At 44.1% G+C, this 19502-nt stretch overlaps 1 protein-coding gene across 3 annotated transcripts in view; it reads right to left on the bottom strand.

The window, feature by feature from the left end:
• Nucleotides 1-11083, bottom strand: part of LOC121094971 (serine/threonine-protein kinase PAK 6-like) — a 28656-nt gene extending 17573 nt beyond the window's left edge. Inside the window, exons 1-4 of one of the 3 annotated variants that reach the window (XM_040609201.1) lie at nt 10743-11083; nt 10236-10433; nt 9532-9596; nt 117-325 (exon numbers count right to left, since the gene is read on the bottom strand). In XM_040609201.1, the coding sequence (XP_040465135.1) occupies nt 117-320 (204 nt within the window). In that variant the 5' untranslated portion in view covers nt 321-325; nt 9532-9596; nt 10236-10433; nt 10743-11083. Of the gene's footprint in view, nt 1-116; nt 5221-9531; nt 9597-10235; nt 10434-10742 lie in introns of those variants that run through there. The other 2 variants (XM_040609203.1, XM_040609202.1) reach the window with 2 other exon arrangements.
• Between the last annotated feature and the right edge of the window lie 8419 nt (nt 11084-19502).

Below are 19502 nucleotides of genomic sequence, written 5' to 3'. Positions count from 1 at the left end.
TCCCACCCTTAGCCCCATTTAAATACGTATGGGGCAATGGAAACATTGCCTCACCTTGGCCCTCCCTAGGGAACAGGAAAGCCCGGGGACAGGAAAGAGTAGTCTTCCTCTCTTACCTTCATAGGCTGGAGTTGCATCCTCGTGATCCTTGAAGGGTCTACCACTGGTTTGGGGCGCCGCAGCGTGTCTAGAATATTCTGCCATTGAGGTGGCAGGCCCACAAATTTGCCCTCCTTTGGGTCAAATGAAGTGTGGACACGGTGCTCAAAGTTCTGCGGAGCTGAGATCTCCGGGCGTTTCTTCTTCTTCTTGCGGAACATGATGCCTGAATCACAGGAGGCAACACCATCAGTGCTCTAGCATGTCGAGGTCCAATATGCCCAATCAATAATAGCACATATCAAATGTATTAGTTAATTAGGTTGTATGAAGAATATTCTCCAGTGACAAGCACCTCAACAACAGAGTTGATCATCTGCTTTCACAGATGGAGGAAACAGAGGCAGCAAGAGAGCAACGACTTGCTCCAGACCACTGAGTGAGTCAGTGGCTGAGCTAGGATTTCTAGTGAACTTTTCAACACTGCCTACTGGGAAGCAGTGCTCCTGCTGCAGAAGAGAAACAGACACCTGCTACACCTATGGCTGAACTCTACCGCTCAGCTTCCTTTATTTCTACAAATTCACACTGCCCAAGACAAACATTTTAAATATATATATTTACATTTCACAGGCTTGCACCTAGGTTAAATGGCTTTGGAGCCCAGCCAGTTAGACAGTGCTGATTCCACTACAAGCCTGGAATGAAGGGTGGACAGGAACAGGGCTCACATTGCCTCTCACTGGTTAGTCCAAGTAATATACATTTGATTCCCATTTAAAGACAACGGAGTTGCCGCCAAAAGAAGAGCTGCCCCAGACTGATTCTGGATCTCAGTTTTTCTAGCTTAGACAGAGGGCTTGGGAGAGAGAGAGGAGGTGGTAGGTGGAAATCAAACTCTGTCAGCAGGTTGCTGAAGAAACTAAAATTAAAAACTAAGATTCCTTTCCCATGGGGGCTGAGAGAGACAGTTTGTGTGAACAGCCATTACAATTGCAACAAGCCAAAACCAGCTAACACTTAAATATACCCAAACACAAGAGACGTTCAAAATCTGAATTTAGACTTTATAGCCAAAAAAAGAGATATGTAGATAGATAAAGCCAAAAGTTTTAGACCTTTTTGAAATTGGGAAAGCATGAAGGAAAAGGAAGAACTGGAGCTCCACACGCAGTCACAGAGGTGGGAAAGCTTAGATAACTGGAAGACTGCAATGGATGGACACAACCTCTTCACAACAGACAGACGGGGAAGATGGGGTGAGGGGAAGTTACTCCTTCCATGAAGAAACAGCTGAGAAGTAGGGGGATATTCCACGGAGAGCCAGGCTTTTCACAGTGGAGAGTGGTGGGAGTCTGAGACATGATAGGTGTAAAGCAGAACAGGGGAGGTCCTGACTGGATAGAAGGAACAACTTTTTTGTGACCAGGAGAGTCCAGCATTGGAGCAGGTTGCCCAGGCAGGCTGTGCCGTCTCCATCCTCGGAGGTTACCAAGAGCAAGTTTGCTCTTGAAGACAAAGCCCTGAGCAACCTGGTCTGACCCTTGGAGCAGATCCTGCCCTGAGCAGGGGACTGGACCACAGATATCTTGAGGTCCCTCAATTGCTCTATGATTTTATTGAATGGCTTGATGACTTTAAAGTTACAAGTATTCCAAGTTATATTTTCCTATTCGCTGTTGGAGAAACATGTTTAACAGGCAGATTACTGTTCTGTGGATGCAATGGAACTAGCGTGTTCCAGAGCTCATCATTTCCTCTCCAAGATGCCTTCTGTCAATGCACAGGATGAACCACACAATGAGAGCCTTAAGAGAGGTGAGACAAAATGGAGACCCAATGCCAAAACATTTTAGGTAGTTCAGTGCTAAAGCTCTCTAGCTTGGGAAAAAGCTGTATAGGTTTCTTTAAAGCAATTAATACCCACCAGCAGAAAAAAGATGTTTATATGCTCTTTCCTTTCCACTGACAAGTTTAATATTAGCATTTGCTTCTCACTAATACTGCTTAAAGCGATGAATGCTACCCCTTCCTTGACATCAGGTAGAGGATATTTCTCTACTTAATCTTCAACTTTGTCATGATCGCTCTTCCCCTCCACAGGACCTCACCTTCCAGCTATTTGTGCTGAACAAATATTTACAAGGGTCAGAGACACAGAACACATACAGATAACATGTTGTGGTGTAGGCATGAACACACTTCTAGAGGACACTGGTTTCGAAAATCAGCAAACCTCGTGCTTTTTTTCCCCACAGTGAAATATGTCAAACATTTTCCAGGTTGTTCAACTTAAAATTTGTTTAGGGAGAAAAATGCAGGCCACTTGGTGAATGATGACTTTGCTTTCTAGTGCTAGACTGAGATCCTGAAAAAGCATACACACTGGCTTAAAATTTGGTTACCATGATCCTGCGGTCACTGGGATGGGGAGTATTTGTTGCAGAAGGACCTTTACACCATCTAAACCCCCAATCACGCCATCCATCCTTGATGAAACACAGAATTCACACACTGACAATGGCCATTGCATTACCGTGTCCAGAACCCTACTAAAGTTACAGTTGAAAAAAAAAAAGCAAAAGGTTAGGCAACTAGAAAAAGAACCATAAAAGAGGCTGGAAGCAACTGTTCTGCCTAGAGGAGTTTTCACAGCCAGAATAATCTTTGCTTAGAATATGTTCCAATGAAAACCCAAATACATCTTAATGGAGAGCTTATGGGAAGAGCATCTGTGCTCCAGGTCTGTATTGCCACTACTAAAACACAGTGATTCATCTCTAAGGCCCCTTAGGTGCTGCATATTAACTAATAATCAAGACTGAAGTCAGAGGGCAATTCTGTAAACAAAAACAAACAAACAAAAAAGTGCAGACAATGCTGGAAAGGAAAGATTCTAATAGCTCATGGCATTAGCACTATTCAAACCAACAGCTGGTGCTACTGAGGAGCTTTTACAGCCTCCAAGGAAATCAGGAAGTATATCTGTAGTATTATATCAAGTGCTTGAGTTCTGAATCGTTGACTACATGTCAGTCATGACAGCTACTTGATCCACCAGAACAGGGGTACTTCCGGACAGAGCGATGCTACTATTTCAACTAGTATCTTTCCTTCCCCTGCTCCTACAATCACAGCTTCATTCCTCATCTCATCTTCATAATGAGAAGATATTCAGAGAACAGCACAGAGTGTCTTTCGAGTTTGCTCTTTAACTGCCTCTGGCAGCAAGGGGTCCTGTAAAATGTGCTGTTACAAATGCCACAGCCATCAGCACTTGTAGTATCAATTTTCTTGAACATTTCAATCATTTCCTCATGAGGAGAAGGATTCTAGCTAAACTACTTCAGAATGCAAATTGTTAAAGCCCAGGTGATGTTTTGGCCCCAAACAGAACAGTGGCTTTATGCCAGCCTATCAGTTTGCATAAGCATAAACATCACATTTGTATACTTACATTAAATCAGTATACCCGTCAATCAACACCTGGACTACTTAGATCCTATATACAAAAGCATGCTTCCTAAACCCAGAAAGAAGCATCTACTAAGTTCATGGTCAATTTTAGGGCAACGAGCTGACGTGGCCTGCATCTACCTTATTGGCTTATAATAGACGTCTTAAAAAGCACAAAATGTAATCAACTCCAAAAACAATATAGCCCTGGGTATCCAATGACATTTGCTTTCTATGGTCAGCATCAATCTTTAATTATAAAGACATTGCCATATCAGACAGGTGGTTTAAAGGTACACTGCATTAAGATCAAATGGAATTCATACGCTAAAAATAGTTATTTGAAATCCAATGGATCGTAATAATCTGTGTAGGGTTTGCATTTCATTGAGAAGGTCTGTATTTAACCAGTCTCCTTTCACTTTGTGGTTTTCATGCAAGAGCTATTTACTTGTATTTCCAATACCCAGCTAAAGAATGTTTTAATAAAATACATAAAACAGGCCTTTTCTAGATCACTAAGAAATTCATAAGAACATTTTATGCATATAAGGTTTTGTAAATCAAGCCAAACCTGTATTTAAACATAAACAGCATCCCTTTAATATAATAACACAAATACTGTGACACTGATTTTATAATCATCTACTAGACTTTAGTCTTTCATTCACTGCTGACAACTGTACTGTAAGAAATGTCACAAACATAAATAATAAAAGTCACTACCACAAGACAAAAGCAGTCGGAGATTGAAATTCTCTCAGCGATCCATTCCTGCTGCCTGGGAAACCACGTTAGATTTTTCAACTCCAGATATAGCTGTTCCTAGATAATACAGTTCCAAAAGCTGTCACATCTGCCAGTGAGCATGAGAAAAAATCCCACAGCCAGCAGATCCAGAGCAGGGGGAGGGATCGGCTGGGAAGGAGGGGCAAGAAGACAGAAGGGTCAGGCTCAGATGAGAGGAAGGGGTGGGAAGATTAAGGATGGAAGAGAGAAAGGGGAATGGGAGTTAGGAAGGGAAAGAGGAATGGCTGGGAGACAGGCAACACGAGGAGCAGGGCACAGAAAAGAATCAATCCGACTGGAAAAAAGAAGTAGATAAATGTTATCAGGAATTGCTCACTACAACACACGAGTTCAAACACCCAGACAAAGAAGCCAGCATGCACTGTCATTTCATCTGACTTACCTCCACCCTATACACTAGGATCACACACTCCATTAGTATATATGCACTGTACTTAACTATGTTCACAGGCTCGTTCACTCACACATATACTTGATGATCGGAAGACAGCAGAGAGCTACTTCAGTCTCACTTGTATAGTTTCCAGTTAAAAATAAGCTTTCCCTCCCCCTCCTCGCTGCAGCAACCGAACTCACTCATCAGTGCTTATTACACTGCTATCGCCGATCTGGATGCAGCTCTCTACATTCCTCCCACCCCAGACAGGAGATAACGCTGGGTCCCTGGGCTGAGGAAAGCAATTCCCCTCATTTCTAAGTACTCCCTCAGCTGATATGGCAAACCACTCTGGCCAGCTACAAGAAGAGGGGGAGAGGAGGAGAACTCTCCCTACAGGACCTGAGGAACTGCAACATGCAGGTTGAATCTGGAGCAGGAAGATGAAGAAGATCCCAGAGAAGCCAGCGATTAAAAGAAAAAACATACTTCCGTACTCTGCTATACAGGTCACTGTCATGTAACACATTTCAAATGCAGCACAACTCAAGTAGGCCATGACCAACACATGTTGTAGGCATACACGCATGTGTTCACACATATGTACGTGTGAATACGCACACACAGTATTTCACTGTACTCTATACCTTCCAAAATCCTAATGTTTAGCCTCCCGAGGCTTCTGACATGATTGTTATTTATAACAAGCCCTAGACGTCCATAGCAGTTTGCAGACAAAGAAAAATGACAGGTTACTTCCCTGAGGAGCTTACAAACCTAAATGTGACTTCACACAGCAAGAAATGACAACAAAGGGTGAGTGAAAGGGGGAAAGAAAAGCAAAATGGTCTGAAATCTGAAATGGGATCCAAAAGCACAGAGTCTTGTCACAATGACACCTTCCACGTTTGTCTGCAATTCTAGTTTTAGAAATAGTGGCTTAGGTACTTTTTTTTTTCTTTTCCTTTCTCCTAAAGGAAGAGTGGATATTTGCTTGCTGCGCTATCACTTCCCCCATTTCAAGTCCTTTCCTTCCACTCCTCTCTCTCCCTCACCAGCCCCCAATAGCAAAGCTATGTGTCGGAGTGAACTAGCAGCACAGCAAACTGATGTAATGCTCTAAATCCTGCCCAAACACACACATGAGCGCACAGATTAATATTACATTAGAAATAAGCTTAGAGAGAGACATACTTGTTTATATTTTTGACAAACGAGAACATCATCAATGCTTGACATTTTTTTGCTCAACATTTTTTGCCATGCCTCCCCTGAAGGGTCTAAAGGCTATGGTGCTGCCTCTTTCTCCCCTGCTCCATTTCCTTGCTCATAAATTAGGACTACAGCCTGAAACACAGTGAACGCCTATTTGCTAAGCTTGTTTTGGACGCTGCTCAGTGACAGGCTTTTAGGTGTGTTGTAGCTACACTAGACCAAATTCATTCTGGGACATATAAAAGCACTTGCAAAGAAAAGACCTCTTGAACTTTCTGAAACCAGTACAGGCATGTCCCAAATGCTAATGGGCTTTTACCCTTGAGAAGTAATAAAGATTTTCCATTATTTACAGTCCCCCAGAAATGCCAGCTGAAGTCACTGTCCCATTGTGCCAGTCTCTGAAGTCAGGCCCCACCCTCCAGAGGTTTCTTCTAAACAGACAAAAGGTAAGGAAAAGGAATTATTATCTTAATTTGTAGACGAGACAGAAAAAAATTACTAGCTCGGTTTCTTCACAGCTATGCCTAAGCAGACTTAAAAGAGCTTTCAGGTATGTCTCCTGGCTGCTTTTTAGCTTCATATCCAGGCCCAACACACTCTGGCTTCCATGAGGAGAAAACACGAGTGCCCAGCATCGGTGGGAGCCACGACCTGCTCTGACCACATGTTCGATCTTGACACCAGCACTTCGATCTAGACACTGTGACAGAAACCAGCAGCCAAGTCAGAAACCACACCTAAACCTCAACTGCAATCCAACACCACCTTCACAGACGGGAAAAGGCTCATCTTGTATTTGGTTTGTAAGAGGGTTACAGCTCGCAAACACCACTGCAGCACCAAGGGAAGGCTGCAGTTCATCGCATCCTCCTCACCCAAAGCCAGCTAGGTGTGTGCTGCAGGTCATAAGGCTGAGACATATGCCACTCTAACAACCAGGACCCTTTTCCCTCACTTTTTAAACACCTGATGTAGCTGTGTCCTGCTCTGGATACGCAAACCCATGCAGCACTGCACCTCTTTGACACTTCCCTTATACATGCACACCTCACTGTTCTGTGTCCAGAGAGTAACTGCATCATTTCAAATGGGTTTACTGACATTCTTTTGCCACAAGGGATGCATTAGGGTAAAAAACAAGTGGCTGTATTTTGCTGTTAATCCAGAATACCAGAGTTTCAAGACAGTGCTTGAAGGATGTGGGGCTTCGCTCTCCACTGTCTTGTATGACTGATCCATTCAAAATGAGCATCAGAATACTATTGAGATCAGAATAAGAACGTTCAAGGTTCTTACTCCAAAATTTCACACGAATAGCAACATCTTCCATAACAGACAGGAGGTTATGTTGGGACAAGTGCAAGAGGCCACATCTGGCATGCAGGGTCACACGACAGACTAAGGAGCCAAGGCACTTGGCTGCATCTGGGGAACATGGGACTGCACACAAAGCTCTTTGAAATGCTGGGTGCCACGTCCTGCGGCTCTGAGCACTGTAACCTCACTGTGCTCCTCCGTGCCACATCACGGGTCGCAGCTCCGGCTGCCTCTGGCACATTGGGTGATGAGAGGGAAGCTGTAGCTCTGTGCTGCCAGCGTACATGGTACAGACTTGACTGTAGGGAAGCACCAAGCAGGAGCCAAACAAGACTCGCACGCTAAGTGAGCACAGCCGATTGCTTGCAAGCAGACCTGTCCCAGCAGAGGCACGGGCAGTCACACACATGCTGGATCACAATCCTTACCCCAGCAGCATGGCAAAAGGCTGGCAGACACCATGGTGCTTCCCCAGGCCACCCAAGTACAGAGATGCAAGAGTTAAACCTCCTTCCAAACAACACTAAACAATCTTAGTCCCTATTTACGATCATCATACTCTCCCAAAGTGATATATATATATATATATAATCACTGTCAACAGCTTGCAAGATAGTTTACTTGTGTTATCTCCACAGGGTAACTGATGGGAACACTGCAGCCCAGGCAGCACACCCCAAAACACGGAAGAGACAGACCAGTTTAAACCCCACAACCTGGCTGACTCTCAGTGCCTTCCTACTCACTACTGCCAACACCAATATGGAAATTTAAATCATAACAGACAAGCCTTCTCCTAGGGAGTATCAGTTATTCTGCTCTGTTTGGAAAGGAAAAAACACATGCCGTGAGTATGTCCATTCATATAGCCCTCAATACATTAAAACCTGAGGTGTACTTGTAACACAAGTAAAGATAAATAACTGTTATTGTCTACAGTTACACTTAGTGATTAGATTATTTTGTAATTAATTGATGAACAAACACTACAAGTTAAAATGCCTCAGCCCTAGGGTAAATGTAATTTCCTGATTTTCTTTTTTGAGGGGAATAAATTTAACTTTTAGTCTATCGTCACCCTACATTCACATTGCTCTCTTACACCAGACAAATGGAAGATCAGCCTCAAAACATCATCACTATCATCACTAATGGCCAAATCTCAGTGCATTAGTTCCCCCAGTAATCCTCCTACAACTTCAGAAACCATACTGAGAAATTCCTTAAAAACAAGACCTGTATCAGCCGAACCCTGATTCTGTACTCCATTGCACAGAGTCTATACAACCATCATTTACAAGCCAAAGAGACCAGCGCAGGAGCAGGGTTAGTATAACAGACAAGAAAACTGGTCCCCTAGTCCAGACCCTCCCTTGGCAAGATCTGAAAGTTCGCTGTCCTCTGCTCAGCTATCCGTGCTGTGCAGCACAATGTGCTGGCTAGCCTTCAGCTGCTTTTGCTAACTTCAGAGCCAACGTCCTGCACATGTACAGAACTGATGTGTGGCTCTGAATGCAATGAAACTTCAGCATGGTACCCTCAAGAAAACATCATGTGCAATGCAAAACGCAGACCCTGGCTGAGTTTTTACTTGCAGTTGGCGTAGGTTAATCCAAGCTGTTTGAAGCCATTTGCACAAAATATTTAGCTTTTTTCTCTGCTTTTGACTTTCCCTAAGCACGTTACAGAGGCAGGTTAAAAATTGCTGGTTTTTTCTGATTGGAGGTAGGACAGCCAAACTTTTATAGTGCTTCTGCTTTGGAATAAAACCATTTTGTGACCAAGCAGGAGTTAAGTTTCTCACTTTTGCAAGCCTTGTCAGCAGGACCCAGGATATTCTTTCCAGGTACATACCTACTCGCACCCATCTAGACAGAAACAACTCCAGCACAGGGAACAGACTTTCCACCTGGAAGCACAGTTACTAATCCAGCAAACTATTTGCCAATAGCTCTTCCCACTACTTGATCAGCTTTGCTACTAGACACATAAATCATTGCCCACACTTAGCACACAGAATGTACATACCAAGGCAGTGCAGAATATTAGAATCAATCTACAGCTTCATCACACCATCAAGAATGAGACTTTTCAGTGGGACTGGGCTTGAGAGCGAGCCATGCAGCAGTGTTGCTTTCCCCAGCAGCTGTGTAGGATCTTACCCAAGCACAAAACTCAGAAAAGCAGAGGAAGACTCACCAAATATCTCTTACTCTATATACATCCCCCAGCCTCACCCGAGAACTTGCACTCACCAGCCACAAACTTCTCTTCTGTTTTTTCAGTACTCTGTCCCCAAACACATTGAAGTGTTAATGTCCTGGCAAAGAAGAAAGCAAATACATCAGCAAACATTAATGGACAGGATTGTTTTCTGTGGCTGTAAATACCTGGCTGTGTATGCTGATACCACCTGGCAAAAATAATTAAGTACAAATGCCCAATAGAATTGCAGATTGTAACTTGAATAGGAGGAGATTAGCCAGTTTTCAGGTGGCCAAAATACACTCATGCACCCATACACGCACGAGTACTACAGAGTAGTGTGGGTAGGTGTGCTGAAAGGATCCTGGCTAGTGCAGCAGCCAGAAGGTCAGAAGCAGGCAGGAAGGTTTGAACTGGTGACTCAATTAGACCTCTCAGTGAGATACGGTGAGGGTCCTTGCAGATACAAGAGACTTAAGAGGAGATATTGCTATCTCTCGCGTAAAGGCAATAAGCATGCATGTTCCTGACATGCTGTCTGCTTTCTCAAGCATCATCCGGAGTAATTTTTAACCCCTACTTCACCCCAATGTTTTAAGAGCGGCACCCTGCAAGATTCAACAATGCATTTTCCTCTCCGCATTCCCCGTCGTCTTGGGTGTCAATAGGGTAAATTGCTCAACCCCAGGCACCACAGACCCATACACTGGCCCACCTAAAAAGATACCAGAAAGCAATAAATGCAAGATCTTACTGGCAGTCCTGCTGCAACAATGCCGGTAGAGGACAATTCCAAGTGAGAGGAGAAAGAGGGTCTGGAGGGAAACTCTCCCACTGTCATGCAGCAGAGCCGATTGGAGGATGGTGTTGCTGGGCTATAGGCGTAAAGATGAAGTAAACTCCTTCCCAAAGGAATCCAGCTCCCAGTTTTTCTTCCCTTCCAGAACCATCCCTTGAGAGAAAAAATTGCATGACCCCCCGAACCATTCCACTCTCACTTTGCCCTAGGCTGGCACTGCCAACATGCGTGTGATCATTAAGCTAATCCTTGGCAGTGGCAAGGCTTAGCTCCGTAGGGAAGGGGTTAAGCCGTAGCAGCACAGCCACTGGGGAGTGAAGACGTTAGTTTAAACTGACAAACCTAGTCCGCTGTAAACAGAGGAAACAAATCGCACGAAACAGCGGCCATTAGGACGGTGCCGTCATTGCTTTAAAGCAAGCAAGTCAATGCCGACCCCCAGATCTGTGGGAGGGAGCTTACCCCTGACTCCTCATTGCTCCGTAACCAGAGGGGAGGTGGGAATGCTCTGCCACCAGAATCCGCTGACACACCGGTAAACTTGAGCAAGAAAGACGGCAGGAGAGAGCGGGAGAAGAAAAAGGGGTGGAGGCACGTCTGACATGTTTGTACAGTGCCTGGTTCACCTAAGCTGCCGAGTTTGATTTCAGGGTGTGGTAGCAGATGGGACACAGAAGCACACGGCGCGGCGCAGGGAAGCCTCAGATTCCTGTTCCAAGGAAAACGACAGATGCCAGCAGCAGAGTCTCTTGGGACCACCTTGCCTTCTCCTCACCGTCTTCTCCTTTTCTGGTCCCTAGAGGGAATGAGAGAGGGAAAGAGCTCAGTCACACGTGGGCACCGAGGTTTGCTGGGTCTCAGGCAAGACCCTTGGGAAGATCACTTCCCATTCCCCTCCACCCTTTCTTACACCACCACCCCCCCACACGCACACTTCACTGCTGACTTATTTAAGCTCCGACTTGCTCGTTAGCTCTTCTCTCGGCTCCACAGCCTCGGGGCCTTGAGCTGCTGCAGCTCCTAATGAATCCCCACATCTCCACCCGTGTCACCTGGCTGCAGATTTCAGGACCTGCCACCAATTCCTTGTCATTCCCAGCAGAAAAAAAGCTTTGATTGCCTGCTATATGGCTGACCTATAGAAGAATTCACCAATTTATTTGCATTGCAGATGAGCAGCACATGACCTGGCACTTTTACTCTTCCCCAGTCACTCGGCATGAGTCAGTGCCGCCAGGTCTGAAGTCTGGTATCACCCTATAATCCTGTTGCCTTGCCTCACGCCTCAGGGTTTACCCACTCCTGGAAACAGGCATTTCCATAAGTGACTTATGTTCAGCAGGACACCGGCTCCATCACTTGCAGTGGCGGATGGGCATAGGTAGAAGGGAGCACCATTAAAGGACATGCTTTGGGGATTACAGCCCAGGACAGGTCAGAGTTTATGGCAGTAAACCCATTAGCTGCTCTTTCTCCACTGCAAATAAAGAGGGCTCTTGGCCTCTCCAAACCACTAACAATGCTGGCTTAACCCTAAGATATTTTTAGGTCCAAAGAGCAGGGATAAAAGCTTTACAAATCCACCCCTGTGATTTTTTTTTAAGGTTTTTTTTAGCATTGGTTTTGTTGAACTGCCCTTAAAACAAACAAATGAATGACATGATACCAGTAATCATTAGGCTGTCATCATTTCTGCAGGAGCGGCTTGTCCAGCAGAGGCAGGCCAGCTCCGTGACCTCACCATGTTCCCCCATTCCCATTTTCCTTCCTATCCATTCAACCTGCCTAACTAGGCTGCAGTATCTTTGTACAACAACTAGAGTCACAGATCTCGCTGGAATGCACGAGATCTACAGCAACATGACGGAGAAGGAACAGAACCGGGGTTCATACAGAGAATGTAAAGGAAACCCTGGCATTGTAGCTGATGGTCTGAGATTCATAATCCTCATTTCCAGAACTGTTAGCTAAGCTGTGGAAGGCTGTTTCCTGAAAGTGCCGTCACCACTTCTACCTTAGACTGCAGGTCCTTGCCTGCCAGAGCCTGCCAAAGACATGGAGTTTCCTGCCTGCTACCTCGCAGCAGCATCCCTAGGGTATAGGAAATAAAAGTAGCCAGGTTCCTTTCTGTCTGGAGATTAGCTCGTCTCCTCCAATGGGACAGGCCCCATAGACAGATGTAACCAAAAAAGGGAAAATTTGCATTAACAGTAGCAAATAACTAATCAAGAGAGAGGGGCAGCATTCTTTCTCCAAAAGACTGGAAATTGCAGGGCAGAAGCAGCATGGTGGAGGACCAGAAACGAGGAAACAGAGCACAGTCCTGCTAGGTGTGGAAGAAACGCCACTGAGCGCACACAGCCATGGTCATCTGCTCATCTGGGCTTGGCTGGTGTGCCAGCCGGCAAGAGTCTGCACAGCGACAGCTTGGGAGTGTCACGGAGAAGCATCGTTTATATTCTACAAGGAGTCACCCAGGCTTGGAACTGGCTTCAGATTTGCATAAGTATTATATTTCATGGGCTTACATGCTAAGACAGTCTTCTAGAACAAGACACAAGTTCTTTATAAATGGAAGAGCCTGATTTTACTTGTCAAGACACAAGCTTAGATGAAACCAAGGCAGCTTTGAGTTGGTGCGAACTTCTGCTGCCTACAATCTTAATGAAAATTTAGGACATTTTCCAATCTTTCTATTCACAAGTTTGGTCCCAGCAGTCCCACACACTTTGAAGAAAAATTTCCCAGTAGAAGTGATGCATCTCTATTTTTCTCCTTTTTCTCCTCTATTAAACATTTCACTGCTCCTTCCCTGCCCACTGCTCCCTTCTTACCTAGTGAATTGCACAAGATAATATAAATAATTATGCTCACACATTTATATAAACACACGCATACACACCCCACTCCTCCTACGTTTGCTATACTCTGTGTTGCTCATTCAGGTCCTGTCTCTTAGCTATAGCAGCCATAACTGGCAAGGAAGAAGTGCTGCAGGGTACACTGGCTAAATGCTTGCATCGCAGACTGCCTGATTTATCTACACAGCAAAGGCCATTCCGTACTCCATGTCCCCTCCCCAGACACAAAGCGTAGCAAATTTCAGATCAAAACTGCTGATCTTGCCTCTTTTCTCACCCTGCCCATCCACATCACTGCAGCAGGAAAGTACCAGCACCTCATGTCCTGTGCTGTTGCTGCAGTAGATTCAGTTTAAGCCCATTTCACCTCTACCAGAGCAGAATTTTGAGAAAGAAAAAAAAAACCCTTTTCAACATTTTACTACGCCAGAAAGCAAAACTGGGCATTTCTAATCTTAAAAAAAAAAAAATTTGAGACATCAGTGCCAACTCTACCATATACAATGTCTTTTTCTACCTCAGCCAAGAGAAATGTACATGGCCACCCGTTTGGAGCTTGTGGGAACTAGGCATGCTGTTAAGAAAAATTTAACCTGCTTCAACAAAGCTTCCAGGAGAGACCTAATACCAAGGCACAGTAAATCTGACACACTCAGGAAATTCCAGTAAGAACTAAGGCAATTCCACCTGTGGAGCTAGGCTGTGGTTCAGAGCTAGACCTTCTAGCAGGGCTCCTCTGAACAGTGGGATTTGCTAGGAGGCACAAATGCACTGCCATCAAAGCAGTGTGGGCCTTCTCTTTCATGGCTCTTGAAATCCAGAGTAAGCTGGCCAGGGACGTGAAAAAATACACCAGCAATTGGGACAAAGGGGTCACTAGGAGAAAGGGTGTGTTGCAAATTCACAAAGCATCAGCATCAACCCGTGGGAGGAAGCGCAAGATAGGAATCAAGTCTGCAAGTCTCATAATCAACACATGACATTAGCCAGGACTGGAGATAAGGAGGGTGCAATCCAGAGGCAGTTTCGCTTTAAATAAATGCTTACAGCTTAGCTACCTTTCCCCAAGGCTATTGCATTCAGAGTGAGCAGAAAATTTCAAGAGAGCACTATTTGGATTGCCAGCTCTAATGTTAGGGTTATCCTCCTGCTTACTATGCATTGCTGACATTATAAAGGCAGCATCCTGGAAATCGCAGCAGGACAAAGCTTCATCTGCACTCCCAATGCATGAGCTCATTCAGTCCGCTTGAAACTGTCTCCAACATTTACAGCCTAATCCAGTTCACATATTTTTTTTTGGCCCAATTCAAAACAAAAACCCAAACACACCAGAGCTGAAGAACTGGAAGTTGTTTTAGAGAGTTCATCACCTCTGCCAAGTGCTGTTATAGACCAGGACACATCCCCACGCTCAAATGTGGCAGGGCAGTGTCATGCTCGGGGTCCCTCTTCACCACATCCCCACCGACAAATACAACGCATGCTGGGTCACATGAAAGAAGAAAATCTGTGCTGCTTCAGGCTCTCAGCAGCAGCAGGGCAGAATCACAGCCAGCTCTCCTGGGCCAGGCAACTCCAACGGTGGAGCAAAGCATGGCCACCAAGAAAGCAGCACGGGGACCTGCAAATTCTGCCAGGCTGAGAACGTTAAGCTGGAGCAGCGAGGGATGAGAACATAGGCAAGAAAGCAGATTAAGATTAAAGAGAGAAAACAGAAGACACTTTAGAAATTTTAACTCCCACACTGATGAGAAGTTGAAATTGAAGCTCAAGAGCATCACCTGAACACAGCGCATGCTATTTTGCTACTGGTTAAATTCCTGTGGCTTGGTAGACATTCCCTGCAGATAATATCAATGCAGCTTGGATCACAGCCATCTCACACTTCTTCCAGATCTTGTACTTGCAAAAATTCACAGACATATTAGGTTATAATAGAAGTAACGTCATGCTCTACCAGACAAGTCTATGCCACCCTCCACAAAAGGTGTATCTGCTGCTTCCCACAAAAGTCAGGGCTATCAGCCCTGCAACGGCAACATCACAGCAGAAAGTCAGCATAGCCTACCTTTTCCACAGCTTCACCAGGTCACCTTGGGAAAGTCATTTTGCATACTGGTAAAATGACTGTGACAATGCTTAACTCCCACAGAACAGAGGCAGCTTAATCTGTCGTTTTTTCAAGCATGCTGCGATCCTTAAAGATGCTATAGAAATGCAGATTGAAATCCCTGGCTGACATAAGACGAATAGAGACTAGCTTCTGTTCAGAATAACTAGGTCAGTCAGCTATTGCAAAAGTATTAACCAGAATTCAGAGAATTCCTAGTGGCTAAAATAACGGTAGCAAAAGTCTAACAACATTTGCAGTTATTACTCACTCTCTACCTCTGAGTACATTATTCAAACCCAACTCTCAAGAGCCCAGAATAATTTGAGGGCTGGAACTTGTGCTTGTCAAAACCCAGCCACGTGGCTCTGTGCAGCGCAGGAGGCTCCCGTCCCACTTGCTGCCGTGTGGAGGCAGGGAACAACTGCCCTCACAGACAACACAGCCTTAAGTAGCTGAACACATGTAGCCCATCTGAGAGCGCTGCACCGTTAATCCTGTGCCAGGGAACAGGTGTCACGGTCACCCTCCCAGCAGCAGCCACCCTACAGCAGGTACAGGAGGGTGCTGTATGGGTACCTTATTTCAGGGGAAGGCTGGTAGAGGCAGAGGGCAGCTGCTTGAATGGAATCCAAGGAAGAGAAAAGAGGAAGGGCTGACCATTGCAATGGGGATGAGCATCCAAAACTTTATCTCTATGCCCTCCAGGGGATGAGTATCCAAAATTTATCTTCAACCCCCTCCAGCTGCTGAAACTGGCACAAGCATTTGCCTTCTTCTCACTGTTGAGCACCGCTGCTCACCGCTCATTCATACTTTTATACTGTAGCTCGTTTCCCCTAGTTGTGCTGGTACCACTGTGCAGCTGCCTGCAGACCACACCATGCAGATAACAAATATAACCACTTGCATCAAAAAGTTTTCGGTTTTACTGGAAATGGGAGGTAGGTTAAGGGTTAAACCTGTAGCGGCTTTAATAATAATAATAGTTTTAAAACTCAGATTCTTTCAGCAGCCTGGCATACAGTTCAGCTGCGCAGTCATGCCACCACAACTCAGAAGCCAGTGACCAGCAATGCAGGAACAGGGCCATCTTGTCTTGCCACTGAAACAAGCACGTCATAATACTGTGCCCTCACCTTCCCTTATCTCCGTGAGCTGTGAATGCGGTGGAGTCCACAGGACAGGGTGCAGAGGGTTAAATGGTTATAATCACCACTTAGAAATTTATTTATGTAGCTTAAAAAAAATACATTAGCTATGACATCCTTGTCTTGTGTACTAACTTCAGCAGGGGGAAGAGAAAAAGTTGTTAATTGCTACCTCCCCTAAGAGTGATTTTTGGCCTTTCCTGCTGGTACCTGGAGAAGCCTTTTACATTCTTTATCCTCAGCTCTCTCCTCCAGTCTTCATTCAGGCTGCAATTTATGATAGCCTAAACACTTGCATAAAGACAGAATAAGGTGCTGGTTGCTCTGGGGCACACTGTTTCAGCAGAACACAGCCTGGCAGACACATGATGAAGCTTCCAACCACCATTTCCTCCATTTAAAAAAAATTCAAAACTACCCAAAACATTTGTGTGATTAATGCTGTCAGATTCCACAATAAGAAACTAAAACGTGTACACAGTCAGGCAATGCGTGTTACAAAGAACTGAAACATGCCAGCTGTTTCTGGTATTGTAAAAGCATTTTTATACCAAAACCCTACTCCATGATTGACAGAGCCCAAATTAAACAGTCATACAGTCCACCTGACCACATGGACCTGCTGGCATTTGGCTGCAATCATAACAAATGTCCTTCCTTTGAACAAGTCTGGGTCCTGATGGCTGCTGTAAGGAGTCAAACCATAGTGGAACAACTGAACCAGAATCCTCTTCAAGGGAACACCAGAAACTAATCCACTTATACATATATATTAAAATAAATATCTAGTTTCTGAAGATTTATAATAATTAAAGAAGTTAAGAATAGAGCAACAAGAGACATAGCCATTTAAACTGTAAATAAAATGGTATGTCTCCTATTCTACAGATCCAGAGATTCTGAAGATGGCATTGTAAAAATAAGTGAAAAAAAAAAAATCTGTTAACCTTCTCCTTAACCATCACTCATCAAATTATTAATTAAAAAAGCATATTTCTTGTTCACGTACTCTCTGGAGTGCCAAATAAATTCTATAAATAAATGAATTCAGAGAAATGTGTTCATATAAAAAAGTATTAACTTAGTTCATTTCCATATGTGACCTTTAAAAACAAATGCTTGTTAAGACTCAAAACGAGCATTTTCTTGTTTTGTTCTTCAGAACTTTGATGAAAACGGAAAGCCTGGCTAACAGTTGTGCCCAAGTGCTTAAGCAAAGATTCCCTACAGAAATACTTGGGTAGTGATCTGGAAAATTCTTTCATTTCCTTCTTTCAGCAAACAGCAATCTCATCCAAGAACAGCCACAACCCATTATGAAGGTGGTCATAGAAAACAAATTAGAAGTAGCCAGATAATTTAGGTGACCCTGACTTCTAAGAGACTGTTTTAAAAACCTACCTATTAATGACAGAGAAATAAACGGCAAAGTTCCTTAAATGAGTTATTGGCTCAGTTTTTAAGTCACTCGGGCTGCTATTATGCAGATGCTTAGGGAGAACATATTTAGAACTTGGAAAAGAACACAAAAGCCCAAAGAGCTTTGCAAATTCCTAATACAGGAGCAAGCAACAGAATTAGCATTTTCTTCTCTGTTAACACCAAAAAGTGCATATTTTATAATAAAGTGTCAGAAATCCAGAAGTTTCCTCAGTAGCAGTTACAAACAGGAGCATCTCGTCTAACAACATCATCTATGGTTGCTGAGGTGGTAAAGATCTAAAGATCTAAACTACTTGCGACATTACTTGATACATTTAGGTTTCTAATGAAATAAACACAGCATGCATTCTCATTTTATGGCCCTAATATTCCATAACAGCATCCAGGTTTGCAATCTGATTTTCCACACCTTTCACTACACACTCAGGAGCTCTGAATTCTGCAAATTAATTATGTGTGTACCCAAAGTGGACAGCTTGCTGTAGCACGAACAGCTCCAAAGATGACTTGCCCAGAGACTTCCTTCCAGAGTCAGCTGTAACATCTGTTCTTCAGATCCAATCCAAAGCCCCTTGGAACCAGAGTTTTTTCACTGGCTTCCACAAATGCTAGAAACAGTCTTATTCCAAGCTGTACATTACAGGAAAGAAGCTAATTTCTAATGTTACTGTATGCATTTATGTACTTTCATGGACAAGGTCCAAAGTAGTCATTATAAAGTGTAACACCCTGCTTAATTCTTCCAGAGGCCAATCATAAGGCTACTATAATTTTAATGAGCACTCAATCAAGACCCAGATGGTTTTTAAAGCCAAATTATCCTGATCTTGGTTATTTTAAGCTCTGTGCCTTCTGGCCACTACACATATTAACCCCTCTGTTCCAGATTAAGGAAAGACTTTCATACATGTTCTCCCCATCTAAACACAGCTCTTCTGCTCCACTGTAAAAGACCCTCAGCTCTTGGTATGCCTCGAAAAGTCATAGCTTTGAAGAAAGACTCAAAGGTTTACACAGGGGAGGAAAAAAACCGTACCCACATCACAGCAGGGAGGACAGTGGCCTGATCCATACTCTTTTGGTAACACAACCAAGGCTCTGCAGCCTGTTTAGTACTGTCTTTACTAAAACATCAAATTTAGAAGAGATTAGTAAGCGAGATCCAGGAAAATTCTCATCTCAATGAAAAAGGTGACAGACTATAAGAAAACATCGTTGTTTATAAGGCATTGTACATTGCAGAGAGGAAAGTCAGAAAACTAGGTGGCCAGCAATAAGATCACACTGACACGACAGACAGTCCCACTTAACCAGCTTCTCAGGGGCAAAACAATTTAGCTCAGAGCCATCAAATTGACGTTATTAGATCATAGACACACTTGTCTCCACTGAAACTGCCAAGTATGTTTGCTTACCAGTCTGAAACGGTAAGTTACATTTTAAGAGCTAAACCATCTTTTTTATACAACGGTGTTTAAAGGACATCTGGATCATACCGGAAGGATACCTGCACACGGCCAGTGACTGCAGTGCCTCAGCTGGGTCTCCACTAGCAATGACACTGCTCAGGGCTGTAGGCCGGCTACAATGATTATCCAGAGCAGACTGTGAATTACCTTCCATTATCTACCACAAACCACTACTGCCTTACTCT

Source organism: Falco naumanni, chromosome 10 (genome assembly GCF_017639655.2).
Source record: "Falco naumanni isolate bFalNau1 chromosome 10, bFalNau1.pat, whole genome shotgun sequence".
Taxonomy (NCBI): domain Eukaryota; kingdom Metazoa; phylum Chordata; class Aves; order Falconiformes; family Falconidae; genus Falco; species Falco naumanni.
This window is presented reverse-complemented; position numbering and strand designations above follow the sequence as displayed.